This window comes from Enhydra lutris, unplaced genomic scaffold (genome assembly GCF_002288905.1).
Source record: "Enhydra lutris kenyoni isolate GAN:26980312 unplaced genomic scaffold, ASM228890v2 scaffoldscaffold56, whole genome shotgun sequence".
Lineage (NCBI taxonomy): Eukaryota > Metazoa > Chordata > Mammalia > Carnivora > Mustelidae > Enhydra > Enhydra lutris.
This window is the reverse complement of record NW_019154140.1, coordinates 11,217,399-11,243,764: the sequence shown is the minus strand read 5'-3', so window position 1 is coordinate 11,243,764 and position 26,366 is coordinate 11,217,399. Positions and strand designations below refer to the sequence as shown.

Here is a 26,366-nt window from a genome sequence, read left to right as displayed (position 1 = left end):
TCTCTGTTCTCTGGCAAATAAATAAATGAAATCTTAAGAAAAAAAATAAAGAAAAATAGTGATTTCATCATTTAAATTTGCATCACCAATAGTGGAGTGGAGCAACTTCTATTGCATCTTCTCAAAGTTATATTAACTTTTTATTTGTCATATGTGTTTAAAATACTTCCTCTTTGTTTTTCGTTTATCTTTCAGCTTCCCCCCTCCCCGAGCAAATTATGCTTTACAGGAAATTATTTGAAGCATTCCTATCAAAAATAGGAATAAGACAGGAATGTTTACCATCAAAGCTAATATTGTATTGGAGCTCCTGGCCACTGAAAAGTCTCACTATTTTCATATGATACATTCATCAAGAAAGAGAATTGACTGACAAAATACTAAAATAGTGAGTTCAGCAGTATGACCAGATGGGAGATTAACAAACAGAAATCGTACACATAAAATATAAGAACCACCAACCATAAAAATGCCATGAAGTAAATACTCTCACAATAAGAATATTACACTTCTAGAAATAAATTTGACGGGAAACTTCAAGCCATATATTAAGAAAATCAGACTATTTTGGTGAAAGACAAAAAGATTTTGCTTAAATGGAGAGTTTTTAGCATGTATGAATAGAAAGACTTAATTTTGTGAGAGACATGAGTTTTTGCTGTTGATTAAAGTAAGTTCTGGGGCACCTGGGTGGCTCAGTGGGTTAAGCCTCTGCCTTCAGCTCAGGTCATGATCTCAGGGTCCTGGGATCAAACCCCACATTGGGCTCTCTGCTCAGTAGGGAGCCTACTTCCCCCCCTCTCTGCCTTCTGCTCTGCCTACTTGTGATCTCTCTCTGTCAAATAGGTAAATAAAATCTTAAAAAAAAATAAATAAGTTCTAATTAAGATAGGACTTTGGGGGCGTCTGGGTGGCTCAGTCGTTAAGCATCTGCCTTTGGCTCAGGTCATGATCCCAGGGTCCTGGGATCGAGCCCCACATCGGGCTCCCTGCTCGGTGGGAAGCCTGCTTCTCCCTCTCCCACTCTCCCTGCTTGTGTTCCCTGTGTGTCTCCCTCTGTGTCAAATAAACAAATAAATAAAATCTTAAAATAAAATGAAGTAGAACTTTGCATGGAACTTAATCTGATTTTTAGATTTTCACGGAAAAGAGTGCTTGTGTGGCTAAGTGGGTTAAGCGTCTGCTCTCAGCTTAGGTCACAATCCCAGGGTCTTGGGATCAAATCTGATGGTTGGTCGAGTTCCCTGCTCAGCGGGAAGTCTGCTTCTCCCTCTCCCTCTGCCCTTCCTCCTCACGTGTGCTTGCACTCTCTCTCTCTCTCAAACAAACAAATAAATCTTAAAAAATTAGAATAAAATAAAATTTTCATGGAAAAGAATAATTGCAAGGAGAGCAAAAATCACTTTGGAAAACACAGAGTGGGTAAAATAAGGGGTGGGGTAAAGCCATGAGTTCTCTTTAACCACTTTAATGGTGTCTTTCTTTACACAGAGTTTTGAAGGTTTTATGTAGTCAAGTCTGCCTGTGGCTTTTGGGTTTTTGTGATGCTACCTCAAGATTATAAAAATATTTCCCTGTAGTTTCTTTTGACATTCTTATAGTCTTATATTTTCAGCTTATGTTTTTACCTTAGCTGCAGTTTATTTTTGTGTATGGTGAGAGGTAGTGAGAACTGCCAGACTTAAAAGTAACCAATAACATAGTGGGAGAGGTACTAACCTAGAATTCAGAAAATCAGAGATCTAGTCTTGTTCTCGTGTCACCTGTGTAATCTTGGACAAATTAACTCTAGACTGAGAGTCCTCATCTTGAAAACCAGGGTGAATAAATAAATATCTTTCAGGCTAATTTCCAGCACAATGTGAGTATCAGATGAGGTCACAGATGAGAAGGTTTTGAGAGAGAAAAAACCCTTTGCAAATCTTCTAAGATATCATTAATTCAGATTTTTGGTCTATGTAAATCAAATATAAGTGGAATGCAGCATCATTTTTCAGTACCTGGAAATAGTGGGTCAGTTCACTCAGATGTTCATTGAGTACCTTTGTGCAAAACCTTGGGGGAAGGGAGAGGGGAGAAGGGTGGATTGAAAACTAACATTTTTTGGAGTGCCTCTTTTGTATTTAGTGCTTTCCTTAAAGATAAGATTTTAACCCCCAGGAATTTACAGTCAGAAGGGGGAGAAAACACTATACACATAAGGAGAGTTGGTGCCTTTATGGATGTGGGTATACAGTCTGTAGGATTTGTGACCATGTAGATAGTACCGAGGTCAGTATCATTTTCTAACAGTAAGCCTGGCCAAAAGTGCTTTAAGGAGCAACTGCCCTGATCTTTTTTGCCTGCACAGGCCTCCTCCTGTGTTACCTTCCTTAACTTCTTTGGCACAGCTCTCCCCTGGGGCCCATCCTATCAGTTATTCAAATAGTATTGTAATGATTACCAATGAGTCTTTTCCTGTACCAGCTCTCTATCGCTTTAAATCCTGAATGTTTTCTCTTTGAAGGCTGCCATGAGCCAACAGAGCAGAATTAACCAGCCCTGACTTTCCTTGTGAGCATTCCGCTCCTTTGTGGCAAGTGCGTCTGCCCACCTCTCTACTGGCCTGTTAGCAGGAGCACACAGGGTAGACACAGGCCCCCCCACCCCGCCCCGTTCCCCCTGGGTAGTGCCAGTGCCAGTGCCAGGGATACATAATGAGTCAGTGTTTTCTGAACTGGCTGATCCCATACCTCTCTCCAAGAGCCATTTGGGCTGCATCATAGAAATGAGGAGTATATGGCTACATTTGTCACCAGTGAGACCTTTTTGATTATAGTGGATTGAAGAGTTGGAAACCACATGATGTCCTAGGGCCATTCTTGAGCCTGGTGATTTGTATGTTTTGGAGTTCTTATTGCCCCTTAACCTCCTTAATTTTTCTTGTTGATTAAAAATAACATTTATTTTAACTATGTGAGTAATATGAAGTTATATAAAATTATAAAAGCATATGTGTATAAATAAGAAAATGAAAATAATTCATAATTCCAATAGCCAGGAATAACCCTAATTACTATTTTGAAAGCTTTCCCCATCTTTTTCAGTCTTTTAAAAAATGCATGGGGAGCGACTGCTAATAGGTATGGGGCTTTTCTTTGGGGTGATGAAAATGTTCTGGAATTAAATAGTGTGAATGATGCACAACTTTGTGACTATCAAAAAAAAAAACAAAACAAAACAAAACAAACCCCACTGAACTGTACAGTTTAAAAGGGTGAACTTTATGGTATATAAATTGTATCTCAATAAAGCTATTGTTCTAAAAATGCCTGTAGATATATACAGTATTTGTCTTTTTCTGAACTGAGAGAAACTTGCAGATACCATACTCCTTTTCTGCTAAATGTTTCAGTATGTTTTCTCAGAATAAGAACATTCCCTTATATAACTACAATGCAATGATCAAATTAAGGAAATTTAACACTGATCGAGCGCTAATATTTATGATACCATCCATAGTCAGCTTCTACCAGGTGTTCCAGTAATGTTCTTCATAGCAGGTTTTTCCTTCCTCATCCACATCACAAGTAGGCAGAGAGGCAGGCAGAGAGAGAGGAGGAAGAAGGCTCCCCACTGAGCAGAGAGCCCAACGCGGGGCTCAATCCCAGGACCCCAGGATCATGACCTGAGCCGAAGGCAGAGGCTCAACCCACTGAGCCACCCTGGTGCCCCAACAGTTCTTCAGTCTTTCTTGGAGTTTCATGACATTGACATTTTTGAAAAGTAACCGGTTAGTTCTTTTGTAGAATGACTCTCAATTTAGATATATCTGTTTCCTCACAATTAAATATGGGTTACGTATTTTTGGCAGAAATGTAACAGGAGTGAGGTTGAGTGCTTCTCAATGCCTCACATTAGGGCCATATGTCAGTCTGTCCCATTATCAATGATGTTGTCTTGATCACTTGGGTAAGGCAGTGTCCCCCGGGTTTCTCCACTATAGAGTTACCTTTCTCCCCTTAAAGTGTTTTTAAGGAAAAGAATTTTACAACAGAGCCCATAGGGGTGGGGGAATGAAGCTTTATTCAGGTTTTGCTGTTGTGCTGATGTTTTTGGATGAGACAGAGAAAGATGTAACAATATTTGAAGACGAGATGAAAAGGGAAAAAAAAAATCAGTCAAGGATGAGGAGGCAGGGAATCAGAATCTAAGTTTGAGTCACCAGTCGAAGATGGGGCCATTCACCAAACCAGGGAACCTAAGAAGAGCAGATTTGAGAGGGCAGATAATGAGTTTAATTTTGGACCTACTGAGTATGAAGTGCCCAGGAGTCTTCTTAATTAGGCAGGTGGCTTCATGGACCTGGACTCAGGAGAGAGGTCTGGAATGGAGGAGCTGCCAGCAGGTAGCCCTAGGAACAGAAGCAGTTGTCCAGGGAGTAGTGCAGAATTCAACAGGTAAAAGAGGTACTGGGGGGGGGGGGGGCGGCGCCTGGGTGGCTCAATGCGTTAAAGCCTCTGCCTTTGGCTCGGGTCATGATCTTGGAGTCCTGGGATCGAGCCCCGCATCGGGCTCTCTGCTCAGCGGGGAGCCTGCTTCCTCCTCTCTCTCTTTCTGCCCACCTCTCTGCCTACTTGTGATCTCTCTCTCTCTGACAAATAAATAAATAAAATCTTAAAAAAAAAAAAAGAGGCACTGGGACAGAGCCCTGAGGGACTCTAGCATTTCAAGACGAGCAGAGGAAGGTGAAAGTGCAAACAGATCTAAGAAATGGCTGGTGGTAATCCTATGGAAGCCAGGGAAATAAGATGTTTCTAGGATAACGCTGATGTGTGTCCATTGGATATGGAAGTTCTTGGTGACTTGGTGGTGGGCAGGGAAAGTGTGAGAGGAGGGAAAGTGAAGATGGAGTGCAGATGACTCTTTTAAGAAGGTTGCTTGTGATGAGGAGGTGGCTAGAGTGGGAGCATGTGAGAGGCTTAAACAACTTAAAATGCTGTGAGAAAGAGGTAGTAGGAAGGAGAGTTGAAAAAATGAGGGGATAATTAGGAGGAAATCCCTGAGGGAAAAGGGGAGTGGTTAGACCAATGGTTAGATCAGTGGTTCCAACTTGGATATCTCCAGGGCCAGGCAGGTAATGCAGATGAGTGAGGTGGGCTGGTGTGGACTGAGGTGAAACAATGCAAAAAGAATTTTTAAAAAAGATTTTTAAAAATTTATTTATTTGATAGAAACGGAGAGCAAGAACAGGGGGGAGTGGCAGGCAGAGGGAGACGGAGAAGCAGGCTTCCCGCCGAGCAAGGAGCCCAATGTGGGGCTCCATCCCAGGATCAACCTGAGCCAGAGGCAGATGCTTAGCCGACTGAGCCCTCCTGGTGTCCCCAGAATGCAAACTTTTAAGGGTTTCTGTCCAGTGCCCTTGCGATGAGAGTTTACATCTTCACCCATTGCCATGACTTTGGCAGTGCCCGCCTGCAGGAGGACCAGACATCCTCACCTTGCTGCCCTGGGGTTGGCCAGGGTCTCCAGGGTATGAGCAGATGTGCCCCATGCCGAGGTTTTAAGAGTCCTCGCATGGTTTTCTCTGCCTTTTGCTCCTTTCCTTCTTCCAGGAGAACATTGTGTCCCAGATAGGGGCTGTTCCTTCAGCCTAGGTGTTGGACTAAAGGCGTACGAATCAGAGCTGTAGCCAGCCACACCAACGTAAACCAGGAAAGAGAGACAAACTTCTCTTGTGGCAAGCCCGTGGGATTTTGAAGCCATTAGTTTGCACAGCAAAACTGTCTGATGCAGGTGTTCACCTAAAATAAAACCATACTAAGATACCATTTCTTACTCATCAAACCACAAAGATTCAGAAGTTTGACAGCATACTCTGCTACTAAGGCTAAGAAGGCAAGCGCTTTTTCATACACTGGTATAACCCTCTGTGGATGCCGGCAGTCCTCATCAAAATTACCGATGCAGGTGGCTATAACAAAAAGGGTAACAATAAGTCTGCCAAGGACGTGGAGAAATTAGAACCCTCCCACCTTACTGATGGGAATAAAGAATGGTACCAGCTCTTTTGGGGGACAGTTTGGCTGTTCCTCAAAAAGCAAAACATAGAGTTACCATAAGACCCAGCAGCAGTTCCACTATCGGGTATGTACCCAGGGGAATTAAAAACACGGACCCACACAGAAACTTGTACATTCATGTTTGTAACAGTGCCTGCCGTTCACAATAGCCGAAAAGTAGACACAACCCGAATGTGCATTGGTTGGTGAACGGTTAAATAAAATGTGGTGTATCCATATTATGGGATGTTATTTGGCTCTAAAAGGGAATGAAGTGCTGATACATGCTAAAAACACGGATAAACCTTGAAAACACTATGTTCAGTAGAAGAAGCCATATCTTCAAAAGAAGATCATATATTGTATGTTTCTGTTTATATGAAATGTCCAGAATAGGCAAATCTGTAGAGGCAGAAAATAGGGTAGTGGTGGCTGGAAGCAGGGGTGGGTGGGTGGGTGGATTGGAAATGGAGAATAAGGAGTGAGCACTAATGAGTTTCTTTTTGAGGTGATGAAAACATCCTGGAATTACTGATGATCATTGCATAATTGTGCTATTATACCAAAACCCACTGAAAATGTACAGCTTAAAGGGTTATGTTTTATGGTATCTAAATTACATCTCAATGAAGCTGTTTGATTAAAAAAAGAATATAGGGGCGCCTGGGTGGCTCAGTGGGTTAAAGCCTCTGCCTTCGGCTCAGGTTGTGATCCCAGGGTTCTGGGATAGAGCCTGGCATCGGGCTCTCTGCTTGGCAGGGAGTCTGCTTCCTCCTCTCTCTGCCTGCCTCTCTGCCTACTTCTGATCTCTCTCTGTCAAATAAATAAATAAATAAAATCTTAAAAAAAAAAAAGAATATAGAAATTCTATGTGTACGAATACAGGATCACCTATATATTGTTAGCTGAAAGAAAGCAAGGTACAAATCAGTGATTATATGCTATCATTTGTGTCAAAAGAGAAAATAAGAATACATACCCACATTTGTTAGTATTTGCATTAAAATCTCTGAAAGGTTACCCAAGAAACTATTAAAATATGGTTACCAGTGGGGGTGGAGGTGGGAATGGGACACATGGAATGGAGTGGGAATTAGACTTTTCACCATTAATATTTTTATATATTTATATATAGCATACATATTTTTATATATATATGATTCTTGCACTACCTGAATATATTGCTTACTCAAGAATTAAAAAATGGGAAAGAAAGCATAACAAATGCAAACTGCAATGGTAATAAAGTGGCAATTCCAACTACAGGTGATTGTTGCTATTTACTAATTGAGGTCTACTGTTGGTAGGCCTGTTTTTTTTCACCAGAAGCTGGAAGTTTCAATATTGACAATAGTTTTTAAAAGTTTTAAAACAGGGGGTGCCTGGGTGGCTCAGTGGGTTAAAGCCTCTGCCTTCGGCTCAGGTCATGATCCCAGGGTCCTGGGATCGAGCCCCACATCGGGCTCTCTGCTCAGCAGGGAGCCTGCTTCCTCCTCTCTCTCTCTCTGCCTGCCTCTCTGCTTACTTGTGATCTCTCTCTCTGTCAAATAAATAAATAAAGTCTATTAAAAAAAAGTTTTAAAACAGGGGTGCCTGGCTGGCTCAGTTGGTAGAGCACATGACTCTTGATCATGAGTTTGAGCCCCACTGGGAGTAGAGATTACTTAACAACAACAACATACTATGCAAACCAAATGAAACCACCTCTGTGTGAGAGTTGGCTCACCAGTGACCTGGCTTAGCTGCGAGCTTCATGAGGGCAGGGCTATGGCCTTTTCTTCCTCTTTTTTTTTTTTTTTTTGTTTAATTTTTATTTTATTAAGTAAGCACTGTGCCCACCGTGGGGCTTGAGCTCGACGACTGAGCCAGCCAGGTGCCCCAAGGGCTATGTCTTTTGCTCTCTATTGTATCTCTAATGGCCGCCAAAGTGCTTGGCACATACTAGATACTGAACAAATATTGAAAGAAGGAAGGGAGGAGGAGAAGGAGGAGTTGGGGGGGGCGGTCCAGAGGGCAGATAACCCAAAGTTGAGTGCTGTTATCCTTTGAATATGGTTATTACCTTCATTACGGCCCTTTGGGTTCCCCTCACCTCTCTCCTGTGTTGGAGGTGTTTGATTTGATCCGATTCTCTGTCTTTTGTCTATGACCCAGTTTTGGTTGGTTTGTTTTGTTTTATCTCTGGAAGTTTTGGATCCTCCGCTGTTCTAAGACAATATTATAATCTGTCTTTGTATTGGTCCTTCAGTGGATCCTTTTAATCTGTCCTTCTGTTCTACAAAGCTTTCTTTGATTTCTTTCCTCCTCCTTTCCTTCCATTTCTGAAACTTGTATTACTTGACTCTTGGTCCTTTTGGATTGCTCTAAGGTTCTTTTCTTTGTCCATCTCTTTATATTTTTATCTTTCTGTGTGATTTTCTTGGCATCGTTTTATTTCTAATTTTTCATTTCCGTTGTCGTATTTTTAAAATCCTAGAGTTTCTTCCTGTTCTCTGAGTATTCCTTTTTGAGGGCGACCTATTTTTTAATGAATACAATATCTTCTGGAAATTTTGAGGCTTCTTCTGCTCCCTGACTTTCTTTTCTTCCACCAAATGCCTTCTTTCAGTTTGCCTGTTTTTATCTATGTGGTTTAGGTTAGGGGCTTTCCTCTAGTGTCTGGTAACCTCTGGCTGGTTGGTTGCTCACAGTGAAGAGGGAGGCATGCCGGCATATTGGAAGGCCCAAGTGCATGGATGCGCCATATTGACTTGTGGGCACCACTGACCAGGAGATCAGGTGAGGACTGAAATAAGAGCATCAGGAGTTCTTTTCTCTGGGGCTGTCGAGGTCAGTTTCTCCAGAGAGGAATCCTCTACTCTCCTGGCCCTGGAACGTTTACCCCTGGCCACTGGTTCTGAATGCTGGTTAGGAGAAAGGAGTTGATTTGATGGTAACTTCCTCCTAATCCTCCTGTATTTGGTGCAGTGCCTCCTGCTCACCTGGTGTGCCTCAAGGCTCTAAGTCCTGGCCTCAACCTCCCTGGTGGTCTAGTGGTTAGGATTTGGTGCTCTCTAAGTCCTGGCCTCCCAAAGTCCCTCCCTACCTGTTCCAGTTGCTCTAGAAAACAAATCTCTTGCTTTTTTGGAAGCAGGGGGGAAAGGAAGGGAGTTGCCTGACTGTATAAGTAGGAGGAGGAGAGGGAGCTCTGACTGCGCCTTACACACACTACTACAACTCCCTCCTGCCTTCCAAGATGGCTAGTGTTTCCAGTTCCTGAGCCTTTCTGAGCTTTGCCCCAAGAACCAGCTTGTTTCGCATTGGCATAGCCATCTGCAGACATACTGGTTTTGACTTTCTGCCTTGTGCTAAACCAGTTACCGCTTTTCATCTGCCTTCTGTCTTCTGCGATTATTGACATTTCTCATCTCTCCTCATTTACTTTATTCTTCTGAATTTAAAATGCCACCGATACAGTTTTAGTGGGGTTTCAGGAATGAATGGTGGTACACGAAGGTGTTTAATCTGTTATGTTTAGTTGGAATAAACACAGGGACCATGAATTTATAGCTATATCAATTTGAATGGCTGGGTGGCTTTTACTAGTAGAATCCAACGGTCCCGGTAGATTTGGTAAGAGAAGGATTGGCCAGTTGGATTGGAGTTTCCCCAGGTGGATTTCGTGGAACGACCAAAGGGCGTAGGAGCTGAGGATTTTGCACAGAATGGCTGAAACAACAGAACATACAATCAAGGTTGCATAAGTGAAGAAAAGAAAGATATGAGGGAGTTGATGGCTAGAGGAGTTGATGGACTAAAGATCCCATGAAGTTGGAAGAAACGTAAATTTTTAAACAAACCCTACTTGGTTCTACCAACATCTTCTCAGCCCTGCAGCCCTGTTCCTAACTCTATTCATATTTCTTTGCTTTATCATTCTATCCTGCAGGTTAATGTCCTTCTTCTTTTTATTATTTATTTATTTATTTAAAAAAAGATTTTATTTATTTATTTGACAGACAGAGATCACGAGTAGGCAGAGAGGCAGGCAGAGAGAGAGGAAGGGAAGCAGGCTCCCTGCTGAGCAGAGAGCCCGATGTGGGTCTCGATTCCAGGACCCTGGGATCACGACCTGAGCTGAAGGCAGAGGCTTTAACCCACTGAGCCACACAGGCGCCCCTCCTTCTTCTTTTTAAAAAGAAAAACTCTGGGACATCTGGGTAGCTCAGTCGGTTAGCATCTGCCTTTGGCTCAGGTCATGCTCCCAGGGTCCTGGGATCGAGCCCCACGTTGGGCTCCCTGCTCAACAGGGAGTCTGCTTCTCCCTCTCCCTCTGCCTGCTGTTTCCCTCTGCTTGTGCTTGCTCTCTCTCTCTGTGTCAAATAAATAAAATAAAACCTTCTAAAATATAAAAAGAAAAGAAAAAGGAAAACTCTTGGCATGCCTGGGTGGCTCAGTTTATTGACTTGACCGTCAGCTCTTGGTTTCGGCTCAGGTCATGATCTCTTGGGTTGTGGGATTGAGCCCTGAGTCAAGTCCTGAGTCAGGCTCTGTTCTCAGTGGGGAGTCCTCTTGAAATTCTCTCCTTCTCCCTCTGCCCACCCCCCACTCCTGCATGCGCCTGCACGCTCACTCTCTCTCTCAAATTAATTAATTAAAAAAAAAAGAAAAAGAAAAACTCTGCAGGCGGGGGCCCTTCCCTTTCTCAGGGGCCCAGGGCAGGATTCTGTATGTGGAACAAGGGTGGTGATGTCTCACTTCTCTGTTTATCCCTGGAAAAAACTGGGAGTATTCAGAGCCCTTGGCTCCAGATTTCGTTTCTGAGCTATGACTCGGGTGGGAAGGATAAAGAAGGTCCTGGGAGGGGAGGATGGAGTCTCCCATACAGACTCTTTCCTTGGAGCTTTGGGGAAAGCGTCCCTCCTGCTAGGAGATTCTCTTTGTTAAGCAGTTGTTCTCGCCTTACAAACCCCCTGCAACCTGTTTTCTGCCCCTGCTTGGAAAAAAAAGTCTCCCTTGGCCTGCTTGTCATGTCTTTTGGCCTGAGCTCCTGTGAACACCAGCAAGCGCCTTGGAGGTTGTCTCTTGGAAACCCCTTATTTTACAGAAACGGAGGCCCTGAGGTGTCCTCACGCCTGGCCCAGTGGTCTCAGCAGCACAGCACACTCAGGGCCTGATGGAGCCTCGTGAGAGGCAGTCGAGCATGATGGTTAGGAACAGGGACCTTCAGAGCGCACCATGCCTGGCTTCACACCCTGCTTGGCCATGTGCTGGCTGTGTGATCTGACCCAGCTACATCCATAGCGTTTCTGGAATCTCAGTTAAAATGTGGGCCATAGGGGCGCCTGGGTGGCTCAGTGGGTTAAAGCCTCTGCCTTTGTCTCAGGTCATGATCCCAGGGTCTTGGGATCTAGCCCCACATCGGGCTCTCTGCTCAGCGGGGAGCCTGCTTCCTCTCTCTCTGCCTGCCTCTCTACCTACTTGTGGTCTCTGTCTGTCAAATAAATAAATCTTTAAAAAAAAATGTGGGCCATAAACCTACCCTCAACAGTTGTAAAGATGATAATAATACACATTAAGGACAGAGTGTGGCACGTGGTTAAGTGCTTCATTGGTACCTATCTTCCTTTGCTTCTTCCCCTCAAGCCTTTCCACCCCAACACCCCACAGCTGCCACCTGTCAGGGGAGCTAAAGCAACACTGATAAAGGACTGACCCTTCCATTTTCAAGGCCTGGGCTAGCTCCCCTCTCTCCCCCAAACCCTGTCTACTGAGGAAATGTTCAAGGGCTCTGGGGTTCCTTGAACCTGTGTTTTCTACTAGTGTGGGGTCCGGTGGCTGCTGATGGTGGATTAAACCAGAGCAACTCACTTTGAGGAAGTTTCCTCTTCCTATTCCCTTGATCCTCTCATTCACCTGTTTGAGGGGGGTTCCTAGGCCTTGGTGTTTTCCCCTCCCCCGGCTGTCCCTCCGAACATTTTCTCCCGTGAGGAACGGAGTCCATCACCAGGCTTCAGCCTGTACCCTGACTCTCAAATCTGCTTTTTGTTCCCGTAGCTCATCAGAGCTTTGGGCGGACCTCCTCCTTCCTCTCTCCTTTCCTACCCACACCACCCTTTTCCAGTGTGCATCAGTTCTCGCCTGGTTTACAGCCACACCTTGTGACTTCTGTCTCCTGTACTGTATACTGGTCTGGGCATCAGCTCATCACTATTCCTTGCCACTGAGACAGTGAGTTCCTGTTTTCTTTTTCTCTTCTTTTCTTTTCTTTCTTTTTTTTTTTTTTAAGATTTTATTTATTTGAGAGAGAGAGTGAGCATGAAAGGGGAAAGCAGACTCCCCACCGGGATGGAGCCCCAGGACCCCGAGATCATGACCTGATCTGAAGGCAGATACTTAACCCACTGCCACCCAGACGCTTCAATGAGTTCCAATTTTCTGCAGGATAAAATTTAAATCCCTGGGCCTTTCTGGACTCAGGGCTCTCCCATAACCTCATGCAACTCTGCTTACCTTGCTTTTGCTCCGGTATCATCCTTGCAGACCTCCCTCCAGCCAGCTAGGCACCTTCATTGACCTTACATCAAGCCATACATCTTCCCCATGTCGGCTCCTGGCATCACCCTACCCCCACATGCTCTCTTTCTCCCTTTTGCTAATCCCATTTCTCCTGCCTTCTTTCCAGATTCAGCTCCAGTCCCACTGCAGATCTTCCGCCGTCTTCTGCTGCCATCCACCATCCGTCTCCTCTTTAACTCTGTAGCACATGGGGTCAGCATCCAGCCTGCCTCAGGCTGTGACCGTTGCACGTGCATCTGTGCCCTCCCAGCAGACAGGGAGGCTGTCTTGGTCCCCAGTACCGTGTCATGAACACAGTTGGTGCTCACTTGAGACCACCACGTTCTGTGTATTCAATGCTCTCAGCCTGCGAGGCACGCAGATTACACTTGTTTAACAAAATGCTTCCTCAACATAACCCCCCTTTCCTTCCTGCTCTAGGAGAGGGCTTTAGAAATCAGGATGGTTCGGGGGGCCTGGGTGGCTCAGTGGTTAAGTGTCTGCCTTCGGCTCAGATCATGATCCCAGGGTCCTGGGATCGAAGTGTCTGCCTTCGGCCTGGGTCATAATCCCAGGGTTCTGGGATCGAGCCCCGTATTAAGCTCCCTGCTCTGCAGGAAGCCTGCTTCTCCCTCTTCCACTCCCCCAGCTTGTGTTTCCTTTCCGGCTGCATCTCTTTCTGTCAAACAAATAAAATCTTAAAAAAAAAAAAAAAAAGAAATCAGGATGGTTCTTTGGGGTTGGGGGTACAAATAGATAAACTGCTTCACCTCTACCTCTCTCAGGCTCGCTCCCCCTTCTGTCTCCAGGGTCAGGGGCAGTAGCTCCCTTCACCACACCCCCAACATTCTCCACTAAGTCCGATCTCCAGCCCTCTGCTTCACAGTGATTCTTCCTGGCTGCTTTCTCAACCCCGAAGTTAATGTTTTTTGCTTTTCTTTGCACTCCCCCCTTCTTCAGGTCAGCTAATGATTATTCAGGGACTTATCTCAACCAGTTGTCCCTATCCCAAATCTCTAAGTTCTCTTCAGGGCAAGGGTCAGGAGAGTGAGCTCATGGTCATATGACTGTTGCCTATACCTCACCCCCTCTGCTGTCCCAGTCCTAACTCTCTCAGAAGCTAGTTGGGTGCCTTCCCTCCGGCTCCCCTGAGCAGAGACCTGGGTGGAAAGGTAAGACTCTCATCATTGCCTGAGGTAGGCGGTGGCCACTGGTTTCCACCAGCTCAGAGCTCACTGCCCATTTCTTCCCTACCTGTTGCTACTGACCTTCTCCCAGGGCACTTGCTCTTGTCCGCCCAGCGAAGGCTGGGACTGAGCTGTGGCTGGGGTCCTTGCTGCTTAGGTCCTGCTGGGATACACTGGGCGGAGTAGGGAGTAACTCCTGCTTTGCTCACAGATTTTATCCTGATGGCTGACTCTAAACCACTCTTCTCCCCTGATGGGGACCCCATGGCTGCAGAAGCCTTGCTCCGGGATGTGTTTGGGATTGTTGTGGATGAGGTCATTCGGAAAGGGACCAGTGCCTCTGAGAAGGTGGGTCCTTTCCCCTCCTGCTGCCCATTGTAACTGGCTCCGAACTTTCTCCCACCAACAAGGCTTCACCCCCCAGTTCATCACTGTCTCGCCATGTGCCTCAGGGATTATATGCTGCCGCCTTCTGTGCATATTTACCCTTGTTCACGAGTTACTTGGGAAACATTCCTAACTCATTTTCTATGCAAGCTGAGAGGCGGTGCGGGCAGCCGGTCAGTGGGGTGTCCACGGACCACCAGAACCTCCCGCTCCTCCCGCCAGGTCTGCGAGTGGAAGGAGCCGGAGGAGCTGAGGCGGCTGCTGGACCTGGAGCTGCGCAGTGAGGGCGAGGCTGCTGAGCAGATCCTGGCACGGTGCCGGGAGGTGATCCACTACAGTGTGAAAACCTGTGGGTCCGGGGCTGCGGCGGGAGGAGCGTCTGGAGTTTGTTGACTGCCCTCTGAGCTCCCTGCCCCCCTCTCCACTGCCCTTCTCCAGGTCACCCACACTTCTTCAACCAGCTCTTCTCAGGGTTGGATCCCCACGCTCTGGCGGGGCGCATTGTCACTGAGAGCCTCAACACCAGCCAGTGAGTCATCTCTGGGCCCCTTCCCCCCACCTTACAAAGGCTTGGATTTGCTGGAGACATATCCCAGGGGGAGGAGAATGGTTTTGCTCCCCCCCATTTCCTGGCATCTCTGCTAGCAGTCTTTCTCCTTGTACCCTTTGGGCTCCCTTTCTCCCAGCTTTCTCATACCTCCGGACCCCCAGTTCTTCCTCATTCTTGCTTCCCTGGCTCTTGGTCACCAGGTCATTCCTCTCTTTGGACCTTTCCTCCTTCATTGTCCCCACCTCCTTTTCCTGCTCCTCTGAGTCTGACCCCGCTGGCCCTCCCTCCTCTTTTCCTTTCTCATCCCCTCCTCTCCTGGCAGGTACACTTATGAAATCGCCCCTGTGTTTGTGCTCATGGAAGAAGAGGTGCTGAAGAAACTCCGGTCCCTGGTGGGCTGGAGCTCAGGGGATGGGGTCTTCTGCCCTGGTATGTGAGAGGGAGGGGGGCCTCTCTTTGGCCTTTTTGAGGGTTCTCCTCCCCCACAATTTTTTGCTCTATGCTGGTGGGCGAAGTGATTCCTCTCTGTCCTCTCCAGCTGGGCTCGGGCCAAACCTGAGAGAAGCTGCCCAGTCCCCTGTATCCTCAAACAGTCCATGGGATAAGCACTCCAGTGCCTGCTCTGGGGAGGGGAGGCACTTGCCTGGGTCCGCCCAGGATATGGAGGGGAGTAGTCCGGGGGAACCTGTGAATCCTGGGGCTGTTCAGGGGTTATCAGCATGCTCTGAGGAGAGCCCTGGGAGCCCATCACTCATGCTGCTTTGATCTGTTCTCCTGGGTGGAGATCAGGGAGAGCAAGCTCCAGTTTTGACCCACTGCTCCTCCCTCTTGCCACCTTCCCTGTGACAGGTGGCTCCATCTCCAACATGTATGCCGTGAACCTGGCCCGCTATCAGCGCTACCCGGACTGCAAGCAGAGGGGCCTCCGGGCGCTGCCGCCCCTGGCTCTCTTCGCATCAAAGGAGGTGAGAAGAGGCTCAGACCTGCCCTGGGCTCCTCATTCTAATGTCCAGCCAGTGGAGTCTGCCCTCCCAGACCCATCTCCAGGGCCAGCCTGCCCCCAGGCAGAAGCATTTCCTTGCAATCAAGGGGCTGGGTAAACACTCCCATTCGCCTTGCCTTCTGTGCGCAGGTAGCAGAGGGACCAAGAGTGCAGCGGACATAGTCCACGCCCTTTCTACTCGGAGTGTGTGGTCTGTGGACCAGTAGCATCAGTGTCACCTGGGAACTTGTGAGAAATGCAGAGTCTTAAAAAAGGAAGAAAGAAAGAAAGAAAAAGAAAGAAGTCTCAGGCCCTACCCCAGACATGCTGAGTATGAATCTGCATTTGAACCAGACACCCTGGTGATGTGGAGGCACATGAACATTCGAGAAGCCTTAGTCTAGAGTCTCATCTGTTGCAGCTCACACATTCACCAGTGTCTCTCTCCTCCCTGTCCTTCCTGCCCTCTTGCCCCAAGCCTAATCTGCCCTCTGCCTTTCTCCACAGTGTCATTACTCCATCAAGAAGGGAGCTGCTTTTCTGGGACTTGGCACTGACAGTGTCCGAGTCGTCAAGACAGATGAGAGGTAAAGGTCCTTCTGTTCACATGGCTCAGAGCCAGCCTGGCACAGTGTGCCTTCCCGCTGCCAGAAGCTCTGGCCTCAGGCCCATGCCGCAAGTGGGCTCTTCTCCCCTCTCTGTTCCTACAGAGTTGCCCCTTCTGTCTACCAATGGCTGCTGGAGTCCCTCGCCCTGTTCCCTGAGATCCGCTTACCCCTCTTAGGAAAAAATCAACATTATGGCCTCTGTGTAGCTAACCCCACATTACCCTGCTCTCAGCCATTCTGCCTCCTAGCTGAGAAAATCAATTACTTCTTTACCCAGTCAGTTTTCTTTTCCAGAGGGAAAATGATTCCTGAGGATCTGGAGAGGCAGATCAGTCTGGCCGAGGCTGAGGTGAGTGAGGGGCGCTGGGACAGTGGAGCAGAACCCCTTGGTCTTTTCTTGGAGGCTTCTCTGGGCCCTCCCCACTCAAGGCGCCGCTCAGTCCCTCTTCTTGACCTCTGTGCCCTTCTGCCCCGTGGGCTGAAGTGATCAGTGGGAAACCTGAGGAGTCAGGACACTCTGTGCTATTCTTGGGGGCTTTGCCAAGACCCTTGGGCAGGACCGGACCCCAAGAGTCAGGAGCAGGCTTGAGTCACTGAGCATAATATAGAACTTTATTGCATAGGGTTGCTGTAGGTATTACATGAGTAAGTATATATGCACTTGGAACAGTGAAGGACTATATAAATACTAGTGGCCATTATTGTTTTTGTTGTTATTATTGGAGTACTTATAGCCATTTAAAAGAATAAGGTGGGTAGTATTCACTACCTTGAAAATACCCCCATTATATATTTAAGTAGACCTATATAAAGTACATATAGTATGTTGCAGTATAGAATGAACACTTTGAACCTATGGTTATTTATTTTTACTTTTTAAAATTTTTTTAAAAATTATTTATTTGGAAGAAAGAGAGCATGCAAGAGCATGGGGGGTTGGGAGGGGCAGAGGGGGAGGGAGAAGCAGGCTCCCCCCTGAGCAGGGAGCCCGGGATCATGTCCTGAGCTGAAAGCAGACACTTAACTGACTAAGCCATCCAGGTGCCCCAGAACCTATGGTTATTTAGAATAATACATACTTAAAAAAAAAAAGATTTTATTCATTTATTTGACAGAGTGAGGCACAGTGAGAGAGGGAACACAAGCAGGGGGAGTAGAAGAGGGAGAAGCAGGCTTCCCGCCGAGCAGGGAGCCCGATGTGGGGCTCGATCCCAGGACCCCAGGATCATGACCTGAGCTGAAGGCAGATGCTTAACGACTGAACCACCCAGGCGCCCCGAATAATATATACTTATTGATAAATGGGTGTTACCTCTGAGTAGCAATGTGAGCAGTAACTAGAATAGTCGAGTACCACTTTTATTGGGTAAACCTTTTTTTTTGTAAACGCTGTACTGAGATATCATTCACATGTCATACAATTCACCCACTGAGAGTGTGCAATTCAGTAGTGTTGTTTTTTTTAAGATTTTATTTATTTGGGAGCCTGGGTGGCTCAGTGGGTTAAGCCGCTGCCTTCGGCTCAGGTCATGATCTCAGGGTCCTGGGATCGAGTCCCGCATCGGGTTCTCTGCTCAGCGGGGAGCCTGCTTCTCTCTCTCTCTCTCTCTCTCTCTCTGCCTGCCTCTCTGTCTACTTGTGATCTCTCTCCGTCAAATAAATAAAAAAAAATTAAAAAAAAAAAAAAGATTTTATTTATTTTATTTGAGAGAGAGAGAGTGAGAGAGCATGAGAGGGGAGAAAGTCAGAGGGAGAAGCAGACTCGCCAGGGAGCTGGGAGCCTGATACAGGACTCGATCCTGGGACTCTGGGATCATGACCTGAGCCAAAGGGCAGTCATTTAACCAACTGAGCCTCTCAGGCGCCCAATTCAGTGGTTTTTAACAGAGTTGTGCAACCATCACTACAATACAATTTTCATCACCCCCAAAAAGAAACCACACACCCTCAATCCCCAATTTCCCCCAAACCTACTAGGCAGGACTATGCGAGTTTGTGTCTCTATGGACCTGCCTGTTGTAGATTTTTCATATTTATGGATTTACACTATGCATGGTCTTTTGTGATGAACTTCTTTTACTTAGCATACTGTCTTTGAGCTTAGTCCTTGTTGTGGCGTCTCAGCATTTCATTCCTTTCATTGCTGGGTAATACTCTGTTGTATTTCATTGATCTGTTCCTCTGATGATGGATATTTGGGTTTCCACTTTTCAGCTCTTCTGAGTAATGTCACTATGACCATTTGTGTACAAGTGTTTGTGTGAACGTATGTTTTTTGTTTTCTTTTTTTTTAATATATATATATTTTTTTTAATCTTTTTTTTTTTAAGATTTTATTTATTTATTTGTCAGAGATCACAAGTAGGTAGAGAGGCAGGCGGGGGACGGGGAAGCAGGCTCCCCACTGAGCAGAGACCCTGATGTGGGGCTCGATCCCAGGACCCTAAGATCATAACCTGAGCTGAAGGCAGAGGCTTTAACCTACTGAGCCACCCAGGCGCCGCTGTTTTTCGTTTTCTTTGGTATATACACTTGGGGACAGAATTGCTGATTCATCCACTAACTGTATTTAACTTTTGAGGAGCTGCCAAACTGTTTTTCCAAGTGGCTATATCAGTTTCCAGTCCCACCAGCACTGGATGAGGGTTCCAGTTTCTCCACATTCTCACTAACACTTGTTACTTCTTTTCTCCTCGTCTGTTTGCTTCCTTCAATGGAAGTATGATTAACATAAAGTGTTAAGTTAATTTCAGGCATATGACACATTGATTCAACAGTTCTATCTATGTGGTACTCGGAGCTCACTAGGATAAGTGTATTCACCTTCTGTCACCATGCATTACCACAGTATTAATGACCAGACTCCCTATGCTGTGCTTTTTTTTTTTAAATTTTTAAATTTTTTAATAAATATATAATGTATTTTTATCCCCAGGGGTACAGGTCTGTGAATCACCAGGTTTACACACTTCACACTGTGCTTTTTTTTTTTTTTTAAGATTTTATTTATTTATTTGACAGAGAGAGAGCACAAGTAGGCAGAGCATAGGAGAGGGAGTAGGAGTAGGAGAGGGAGAGGCAGGCTCCCAGCCGAGCCTGGAGCCTGTCCTGGGGCTTGATCTCAGGACCCTGTCACCACCTGAGCCAAATGCAGCCGCTTAACCAACTGAGCCACCCAGGTACCCCTATGCTGTGCTTTCATCTTCACGACTTATTTATTTTATAACTGGAAGTTTGTTCCTCCTAATCCACTCTATTTCACCCATACTCCCCCAGCCTCCCCTCTGGCAACCACCAGTTTGTTTTCTGTATTTGAGTCTGTTTCTTTCTTTGTTTCTCTCTTCATTTGTTTTATTTTTTTTCAATTCCACATACAAGTGAAATGATACGGTATTTGTCCTTCTCTGTCTGATTTATTTCATTTAGCATTTTATTCTCTAGGTCTATCCATGCTGAAAATGGCAAGGTCTCATTCTCTTTTATGGCTGAGTAATACTCATGCACACACACTCACGCACACACACACACACACACACACACACACATACACACTACAGCTTCTTTATTCATCTATTGATGGACACTTGGGTTGCTTTCCTATTAGCTATTGGAAATAATGTGGCAGTAAACATAGAGGTGCATATATCTTTTCAAATTAGTGTTTTCATTTTCTTTGGGTAAATACTCAGTAGTGGAATTATGGATCAGATGGTAATTCTGTTTTTAAGTTTTTGAGGAACAGTGTCTATACCAATTTACATTCCTACCAACAGTGCACAGGGGCTCCCTTTCCTCCACATTGTTGCCAACACTTGTTTTTTTTTTTGATTCTAGCCGTTCTGACAGGTGTGAGGTAATACCTCATTGTGGTTTTGATTTGCATGTCCCTGAGGATGAGTCATGTTGAACATCTTTTCATGTGTCAGCCATCTATATGTCTTTGAAAAAAAAACGTCCATTCAGGTCCTCTGCCTTTGTTTGTTTGTTTGTTTATGATTTTTAAGTAATCTCTACACCCAGTGTGGGGCTTCTGCTGCTTTCCTTTCCAATCTGGATGCCTCTTTTTTTTTTCCCCTTACCTAATTGCCCTGCTAGAACTTCAGCAGAATGTTGAATGGACAGGGGGAGTGTGGGCATCCTTGTCATGTTCCTGATCTTAGGCAGAAGGCTTTCAGTCTTTCAGCATTGAGTACAATGTTAGCTGTGGGTTTTTTGTAGTTGCCTTTTATCAGTTTGAGAACGTTCCCTTCAACTCTTAGCTTGTTGAGTATTTTTATCGAACAGGATTGTTGAATTTTGTCAAATTTTTTTCTGGGTCTGTTGCTATGTGTTTTTCCCCCTCTTTATTCTGCTAAGAATGTATTATGTTAATTGATTTTGGGGATGCTAAATGGAGCTTTTGCTCCTGGGACAAATCATTTTGTCTTAACGTGTAATTTTTTTATATGTTGCTGGCTTTGGGCAGCTAGTGTTCTGTAGGTTTTTATATCTATATTCACAGAGATATTGTCTGAGGTTGTGACGTTTCATCTGGCTTTGGCATCAGGGTAATATTTGCCTCATAGGATCAATTCAGCAGCGTTCCTCTTCTGTATTTTAGAATTTTTGTGAAGAAACGGTATCCGTTCTTTCCTAAATGTATTGTAGAATTCATCAGCGAAGCCATATGGGCCTGGGCTTTTCCTTGTGGTTGTTTTTTAAAATAAAAATTCAAGTTCTTCATGAACTTTTGTACTATTAGACTTCTTAAAATAGCATTTTGATCTTCAAGACATTAAAAGTGTTTGAAAGTGTGTGAGCTTTGAAACAGACCTGCAGCCAGACCTAGGATTGAATTCCATCTCTGAAGCTTCAGCTTGGGGGTGAATTTCTTATTACCGCTGAACCTTAGTGTCCTCACCTGCAAATTAAGGGGGCAACAGTGGCATGTTGTCAGGGAAAGGGCCGAGGTCAGGCATGCAGTAAGAGTTCAGAGATGGCTCAGCGCCGGGCTCTGGGTAGCTTTTTAGATCCCTTCACAGCCTCTTTCTCCTCCTGCATTTTTGCCGCAGGGCGCTGTCCCGTTCCTGGTTAGTGCCACCTCTGGAACTACCGTGCTGGGGGCCTTTGACCCCCTGGAGGCAATTGCTGACGTGTGCCAGCATCATGGGCTGTGGCTCCATGTGGATGTAAGTGAGCCTTGGGCCTGAGTGGGGGGGTGGGCTGAGTCAAGGCCAAGGCCCATGTTATTCCTTTTGCTCCACAGGCCGCCTGGGGTGGGAGCGTCCTGTTGTCACAGACACATAGACATCTCCTGGATGGGATCCAGAGGTGCATACGGCCACCTACTTCCTGAATCCCACCCTTCCAATCCTTGACCCAGAGAATAGTCCTGGACTAGGGAGTTTCCAATGGGAGGGAGGGAAGGAGGTTGGTGGGAGGTGCGCTGGAGAGATGGTGGATTGGGGCCCATCAGACGCTGGAATTCTTCCTGACTGCTGGGCAGTCTCAAGCCCCTTTACTGAAGCTGTGGTAAAGGTGGGTGGCTGAGGAGCAGCAAGCTGATGCCGCTTTGCTCTGCACACCCCCTCCCCCAAAACACACAGGGCTGACTCCGTGGCCTGGAATCCTCACAAGCTTCTCACAGCCGGCCTGCAGTGCTCAGCTCTTCTTCTCCGGGATACCTCGGTGGGTCGGCCCTGCTGCTCTCCTCACTCCACCTCTCACCCTGGACCTCCATCTTTTTCTCTGTACCCCCCATCCTTTGCAAGGGTCCCGACCTTATTCTGTTCTCCTCATCTGAAGCTGAGTTTCTGTGACCGCCCTCATCCCCTGGGGTGCCCCCTTCCCCACTGTGGCCTGTCTTCAAGGCAAAGGGAAAAGTTTCTAGCTGGCAGTTGTAATCGAAGGGATCCTACACCAAATCTGGGGAGAACTCTGGGCATTGGGAGAAAAACTCGGAGAAAGGGGCCTGATGGCAGGAAAAGAATGGGTGGGCTGAGCTAAGAACCGCGCCCCCCTTCACCTTGCCACTCTGGAGGTGGTCTCGGTGGTGAGGATGGGGTCTGACAGTCTCCCCCTCTCTCCTCCCCCCACCCCCGCAAACCAACAGAACCTGCTTAGGCGCTGCCATGGGTCCCAGGCCAGCTACCTCTTCCAGCAGGACAAGTTCTACGACGTGGCTCTGGACACCGGAGACAAGGTGGTACAGTGTGGCCGCCGCGTGGACTGTCTGAAGCTGTGGCTCATGTGGAAGGCACAGGGCGGGCAAGGGCTGGAGCGGCGTGTTGACCAGGCCTTTGCCCTAGCCTGGTAGGAGTGGGGGCGGTCCCAGTTCCTCTGCCCTGGGGTTCTGTCCTGGCCCATTCTGCCCCCACCCACTGCCCTGCTCTTCCCATTTTCCTTGTTCTCAGGGTCTCTGGGCTCATTCTGCAGGACTCTTGTGTTTCTGTAGCTCTGCTTTCCCTCCATTTGTGATTTTTTTCCCTCTCTCTGTGTTCGCAGGTACCTGGTGGAGGAATTGAAGAAGAGAGAAGGATTTGAGTTGATCATGGAGGTATGCTTCCCCCCCCCCCCCCCCCCCCCCCCCCCCCGCCCCCCTGCATCCCAATCTATCCCCACACAGCAAAGCCCTGGCGGGTGTGTGTGTCTGTGTGTGTGTGTGTGTGTGTGTGTGAGTGAGGAGGGAACATCCCCCTTCCACAGCTCACCTCTTCTCCTCCCTCATTCCTCCCAGCCGGAATTCGTCAATGTGTGTTTCTGGTTCGTGCCCCCCAGCCTGCGGGGGAAGCAGGAAAGCCCTGATTACAGTGAAAGGCTGGCTAAGGTAGGCTCTGTCTTCTGGGCTCTGGTCAGGCCAGGTTAGGGAGCTGCCATGCTTCTGGTGTGTTTCTGCCCCCTGCTGGCCATGCGTGGCATGGCAGGTCCCTCTGCTAGTCTTCCTCCCGAGGTGGGGGTGTGAACAGGAAGACAACCCCAGCTTGTCCTCATATCTGTGGGGATGGGGATAGGAAATAAGGTATGTTTCTGGAAAATGAAAAGAAGACATAGAGGGATGTCATGGGAGAAGTCACCAGTGCGTGTATGTAATCCATGGGAGTTCTGCTGGGAGCTCCAGCCCAGGACAGCCATGTGAGGCCTTATTCCCTGGTGCTGGGGGCAGAATAACTCTGTAAGGCTGGTCCAGACCTGTCTCCTACAGGAAAGGAGACATGTCATATCCCTAAGGATAGATCGGTGCTAAGTGCCGCCGATGATCTGAAAGGACAAGAATGTTCTTGCCCTTAAGGAGTTATTTAGAAAAACGAGTTACCTATCTGAAACCAGTATGTTCGAGGCAGTCTTGTAAATTACGTGTTAGATTACAGGGTACAGATCACAGATATTCCAGGAATTCAGAGAGGGGAGAAGAAGGTGTTAAGGATGACAAAGTCTAGATGTTAGACTAAAGCAATGTTGGGTGTCAGAGAACAGTCAGGATTTGGCAGAAAATGGTCTGTGTGACATCCTAGAGATAGGTAAGGTAGGAAATAATGCAGAAGCTAGAGAAGGCCAAGCATGTGGGATGCAGTGGAAAAGGTGACCCAGGGCCACGGTCAGGAGCTGAGTGATGAGTGCTCCCTCCGAAAGGTATCCGAGTGGGAGGGAGGTGCACCTAGGGGAATGGGCATCAGGCTGCAGCTGGAAGTTCTTTCCACCCCTTCCACAGGTGGCCCCGGTGCTCAAGGAGCGCATGGTGAAGGAGGGCTCCATGATGATCGGCTACCAGCCCCATGGAACCCGAGGCAACTTTTTCCGCATGGTTGTGGCCAACCCTGCGCTAACCCGGGCTGATATGGACTTCCTTCTCAACGAGCTGGAAAGGCTAGGCCAGGACCTCTGAGCCGCCTCCTCGCTGCTGGCCCTGACACCCCACCTCGCTCTCACTGTCTCTGCGTTTCCTTCCTGTGTTCTCAATAACAGAGGGACCTTAACAACCTTGATATGCCTTGACCCACTAACTCTCTTATGAAATATTTGCTATTAGGAGGACATTTAAATAAATTATAGTATATCTAGATCATGGGATGATTCTCTGCCATTAAAATTATGTTTATAAACAAGATTTTTATTGATAGGAGGAAAGATAATTTTAATATAATGTTATATTGAAAAAGCTGGGTACAAGACTTTGTATATAGTAATATCTGAGTGGTGTTTAGACATACATAGGAGAAGACCGATAAAATGATATATGCCAAATATTAATCATTTTCAAATAATAATAATAATAAACCTGGGATGGGATTATAGGCAATTTAAAATTAATTTTTATACTTTTTGTGCTCCTCCCTTTATTACATAATGAATATGCATTACTTTTATAATAATAAGGCATAATAAAGCAAAACCTTCAACTATATTATTTCGGAATGTTTTGAAGTTTGTTACCTTTCTACCAAATAGTAGCAAATGAAATGTTTTTTTAAAGGGTGGTGTGAGAGAGGCTAAAGATAAGAATTTTTTTTTTTTAGATTTTATTTATTTATTTGACAGAGAGAGAGAGCACAAGCAGAGGGAGCAGTGGAGGGAGAGGGAGAAGCAGGTTCCCCACAGAACAGGGAGCCCAATGTGGGGCTCGATCCCAGGACCTTGAGATCAGGACCTGAGCCGAAGGCAGCCGCTTAACTAACTGAGCCACCCAGGCACCCCTAGAAGTTTTTTTGTTTGTTTGTTTTTGTTTTTGTTTTTTTTAAGAAATTTTTAGTAGGAGAGGAAAGACCAAAGTGGAGTAGTTCTAAATTAACTGTACTTTAGTGACATTGAAAACAAAATGGGTACTGATTATATGTTGGGACCAGAGCCTTGTCTGCTTATCACTCCTGAAAAATCCTCACACACAAAGCAAAGGAGGAATTTGCCTTCTGTAGGGGCGCCTGGCTGGTTCAGTCAGTAGAGCAGATGACTCTTAATCTTAGGGCCGTGAGTTTGAGCCTCATGTTGGGTGTAAAGTTACCTACTTACTTATATACATACATACATAAATTTAAAAATAAAACACAAATTTTCCTTCCATAATTTAAACAACAGAAACCAAGTTAAAAAAAAAAAGAAGAAGAAGAAGAAGGGCACCTGGGTGGCTCAGTTGGTTAAGCGGCTACCTTTGGCTCAGGTCATGATCGGAGTCCTGGGATGGAGCTCAGTGGGGAATCTGCTTCTCCCTCTGCCTCTCACCCTGTTCGTTCTCTCTCAATTTCTCTCTCTTTCAAATCAATAAATAAAACCTTAAAAAAAAAAAAAAAAGGCCTAGCAACCAAACATCCATTTTACACTTAAAATCCTGGGCTGGTGTTGCTTTTCAGTCATTTTTTGGGAAAGAGGCAATTAGCTACCCAAGTTATTTGCTTTTATCGTTGTTGTCCAAGGTTAATTGAAGATATTACAGCAGAAAGATTCAAATGGCTCCACGAGGTGTTTTGAAATTCATCTCAACTCGAGACAGAGCGACCTGCAGACTGCAGACTGCCCAAGTCCAAGACCGTCAACATTTCCTCAGTGTCAGGATCCACTGCCATGGTCTCCTGCCCCAGCACTGAGACCTCAGGAATGTAATTCTGTCTCCTTTCTCTCTCCTCCTCCTGCAGCTTGGTGGAAACCCCTCTCACTGGGCCTCTCCAAGTCTGCTCCCTCTGACATGTGACAGGCTGTTCTCTCTTACAGAGCTTCTTGATGGGAATAATGGCATCTCCTCGCACATGGGCTTGTTGGCATGGAAGAGATTGCCCAGGCACGTGTAGTACTTCTTGATGACCACGCGGCCCATTCTTCATGGCTTTGGTGCCAACGCAGCCCAGGTTGGTGGGTCTCATAAAGGAGGAAACAGTACTATGCAAGTTATTAAGAACAAGTGGCAAGTCTACCAGAACTTTCTGTTATTTCCAATTCCTAAAAATACCTTTTATGGAAACAATAATGTGGTCATGTAAAAATCATCCAAAGTTATTTGAAGAGGCAAATACAGACTGTACAAACCATAGCAAAGGAACATCCAAATCGCAGACCCAATTCTCTTGACCATTTGGCAGGGGGGAAAAGTCTTTCTATTTATAAACTGCT

At 46.3% G+C, this 26,366-nt stretch overlaps 1 protein-coding gene across 4 annotated transcripts; it reads left to right on the top strand.

Moving 5' to 3' along the window:
* Positions 1–13,305: 13,305 nt before the first annotated feature.
* On the top strand, positions 13,306–24,553 carry LOC111157776 (cysteine sulfinic acid decarboxylase). 4 transcript variants are annotated; one of them, XM_022519400.1, is made up of 15 exons: positions 13,306–13,750; positions 13,977–14,113; positions 14,375–14,501; positions 14,591–14,681; positions 15,025–15,131; positions 15,552–15,667; positions 16,192–16,271; positions 16,587–16,641; positions 21,344–21,460; positions 21,538–21,602; positions 21,878–21,959; positions 22,384–22,583; positions 22,776–22,827; positions 23,008–23,097; positions 23,980–24,553. In XM_022519400.1, the coding sequence occupies exons 2-15, from the start codon at positions 13,988–13,990 to the stop codon at positions 24,151–24,153; spliced, it is 1,482 nt and encodes a 493-aa protein (XP_022375108.1). In that variant the 5' UTR covers positions 13,306–13,750; positions 13,977–13,987; the 3' UTR covers positions 24,154–24,553. The 4 variants fall into 4 exon arrangements, with proteins under 4 accessions (XP_022375108.1, XP_022375107.1, XP_022375106.1 ...); XM_022519399.1 differs by having other exon boundaries at positions 13,306–14,113; XM_022519398.1 differs by lacking the exon at positions 13,306–13,750 and having other exon boundaries at positions 14,055–14,501.
* Positions 24,554–26,366: the final 1,813 nt, after the last annotated feature.

Bases quoted from the DNA above. Each gene is read 5' to 3' on its own strand.
- LOC111157776 (XM_022519398.1), top strand. From the start codon at position 14,207: ATGTGCCTCAGGGATTATATGCTGCCGCCTTCTGTGCATATTTACCCT. The intron at 21,603-21,877 runs GTGCATACGGCC...CAAAACACACAG, and splicing joins CTCCTGGATGGGATCCAGAG to GGCTGACTCCGTGGCCTGGA. The intron at 22,584-22,775 runs GTAGGAGTGGGG...CTGTGTTCGCAG, and splicing joins CAGGCCTTTGCCCTAGCCTG to GTACCTGGTGGAGGAATTGA.